This window comes from Gekko japonicus, unplaced genomic scaffold, assembly GCF_001447785.1.
Source record: "Gekko japonicus isolate JY-2015 unplaced genomic scaffold, Gekko_japonicus_V1.1 scaffold4953, whole genome shotgun sequence".
NCBI classification, from domain to species: Eukaryota; Metazoa; Chordata; class Lepidosauria; order Squamata; family Gekkonidae; genus Gekko; species Gekko japonicus.
The window spans coordinates 40,002-41,946 of NW_015167204.1; the positions used below are offsets into that span (position 1 = coordinate 40,002).

The following is a 1,945-nucleotide window of genomic DNA, read 5'->3' on the forward strand; positions in this document are numbered from 1 at the left end:
GAGCAGTTTACAAACTCCTTTCCCTTCCCCTCCCCACAATAGACACCCTGTGAGTTAGGTGGGGCTGAGAGAGCTCAGACAGAAACTGCTCTTTTTCAAAAACAGCTCTTATCAGAACTATGGCTTGCCCAAGGTCATCCAGCCAGGTGCAAGTGGAGGAGTGGGGAATCAAACCCGGTTCTCCCAGATTAGAGTCCACGCACTTAACCACTACACCAAACTGGCTCTTCCCAGCAAACCCTGGACTTCCTTGGTGGTCCCCCATCCAAGTACTAACCAGGCCTGACCCTGCTTAGCTTCCAAGATCTGATGAGATAGGACTAGCCTGGGCCATCTGGGGCAGGGCTGGTCACTAGTTTCTTTAAAAATTCATAAAGGTCCATCCATGTATATTAGCCACAATGAGTAAATGGAACCTCCAGGAGCAGTGATATCCCTGAATGCTGGGGGGGTAGCAAATGGCCACCATGCCCTGTTTGTGGGCTTTCTGGGGACATCTGATTGGCTTCTGTGCAAAACAGGGTACAGAACTCGACGGGCTATGGGTCTGATCTCCCTTATATTCATAGCTGAAGTATTTCAGTATAAAGTAAAGGTAAAGGTTCCCTTGCTCGAAAGCCAGTCGAGTCCGACTCTAGGGTTGCGGTGCTCAACTCCGTTTCCAAGCCGAAGAGAAGACGTTTCCGTGGTCATGTGGCCGGCATGACTAAACGCCAAGGCGCACGGAATGCTGTTACCTTCCCACCGAAGTGGTACCTATTTATCTACTTGCAATTTCTTGCTTTCGAACTGCTAGGTTGGCAGGAGCTGGGACTAGAGACGGGAGCTCACTCCGTCATGCGGCACGCTCGGGTCTCGAACTGCTGAACTACCGACCTTCCACAGCCTGCACTAAACTATACCAAAACCAGTGTTACATAATGACATACTTCCATAAACAATTAGCTCATTAGCAGAAGCAATTAATAACACATTAAAAAGGAGGAACAGCATGATCGATTGTGGAAAGAGCGGCAAAGTCGGAGGATGAAACTCATCTCCGTAAGACAGAGCCTTATTTAAAACAAATTCAAGTCAAAGTGATAAACATTTAGCTGCAGTAGTAAGGGGGTATGTCCCCCTCTTTCGGGCCAGCCTCAAGAGGCGCGAGGTCCCCCTCCCCCAAGTGCCCCCCATCATCGTCATCCTCCACCGTTACCCGACAGGAAGCTCGAACTATCCGGCTCTGGGTTCAGCTTGCGGAGGCAGAAGGGGCTGTCGGGACTATCCGAAAGAGTGCGGGGCGAGTTCTCGTTCAACAGCTCCGTGAGACGCCTTCTCCGGCGGAAGTTGATGCGGAACTGATAAAGAAGGTTCCCGTCGTAGAAGTGATGCTGGTTGGAGACTGAGGAGGGAACAGAAGGGAAGAGGCAGATCTAGGCAGTAGTCCTCTCCTCTGCACAGGGCAGCAGGATTCACAAGGTTTGAACCAGCAACCTGAGACTTGGGGACCATCTGCTTTACTGCTCCTTCCAACCCTAGCTTGGGAAAACCTTCCGAATGCTCTTTGAGCTCCAAAACCCTGTCCTATGTAGAATCACAGAGTTGGAAGGGACCTCCGGGGTCATCTAGTAAAAAGCAAGTAAAGGTTCCCTTGCTCGAAAACCAAACAAAGGTTAGTGAAAAGGAGGGCCAATATTAAAACCTTTCCATAAAAAGAAGTACATGTATTTATTGATAATAACAAATTTAAAACATATATATAGGGGCCCAATTACAACCAATGTATATAAAACATAACTATTGTGTAGTGGGTTGACCGCGTGGCTAGGCCTACTCAGCTCCCATAGCATGGTGCACGCTTGACTCTTACACAACTAAGACAAAGACAAACGGCCCGCAGGCCAACTATATACATATCCAGGGGACACCCCTGGATCCCATTGGGAGGTTCGAATTTCCCTCC

At 49.2% G+C, this 1,945-nt stretch overlaps 1 protein-coding gene across 1 annotated transcript in view; it reads right to left on the reverse strand.

Annotated features, from left to right (window-relative positions):
* LOC107112090 (DEP domain-containing mTOR-interacting protein-like) overlaps positions 1–1,945 on the reverse strand; it is a gene marked incomplete at its 5' end in the record, with an annotated part of 32,031 nt that overhangs the window by 10,822 nt on the left and 19,264 nt on the right. Inside the window, one exon of the mRNA XM_015413162.1 lies at positions 1,199–1,384. Coding sequence (XP_015268648.1) covers positions 1,199–1,384 — 186 coding nt within the window. The remainder of the gene's footprint in view (positions 1–1,198; positions 1,385–1,945) is intronic.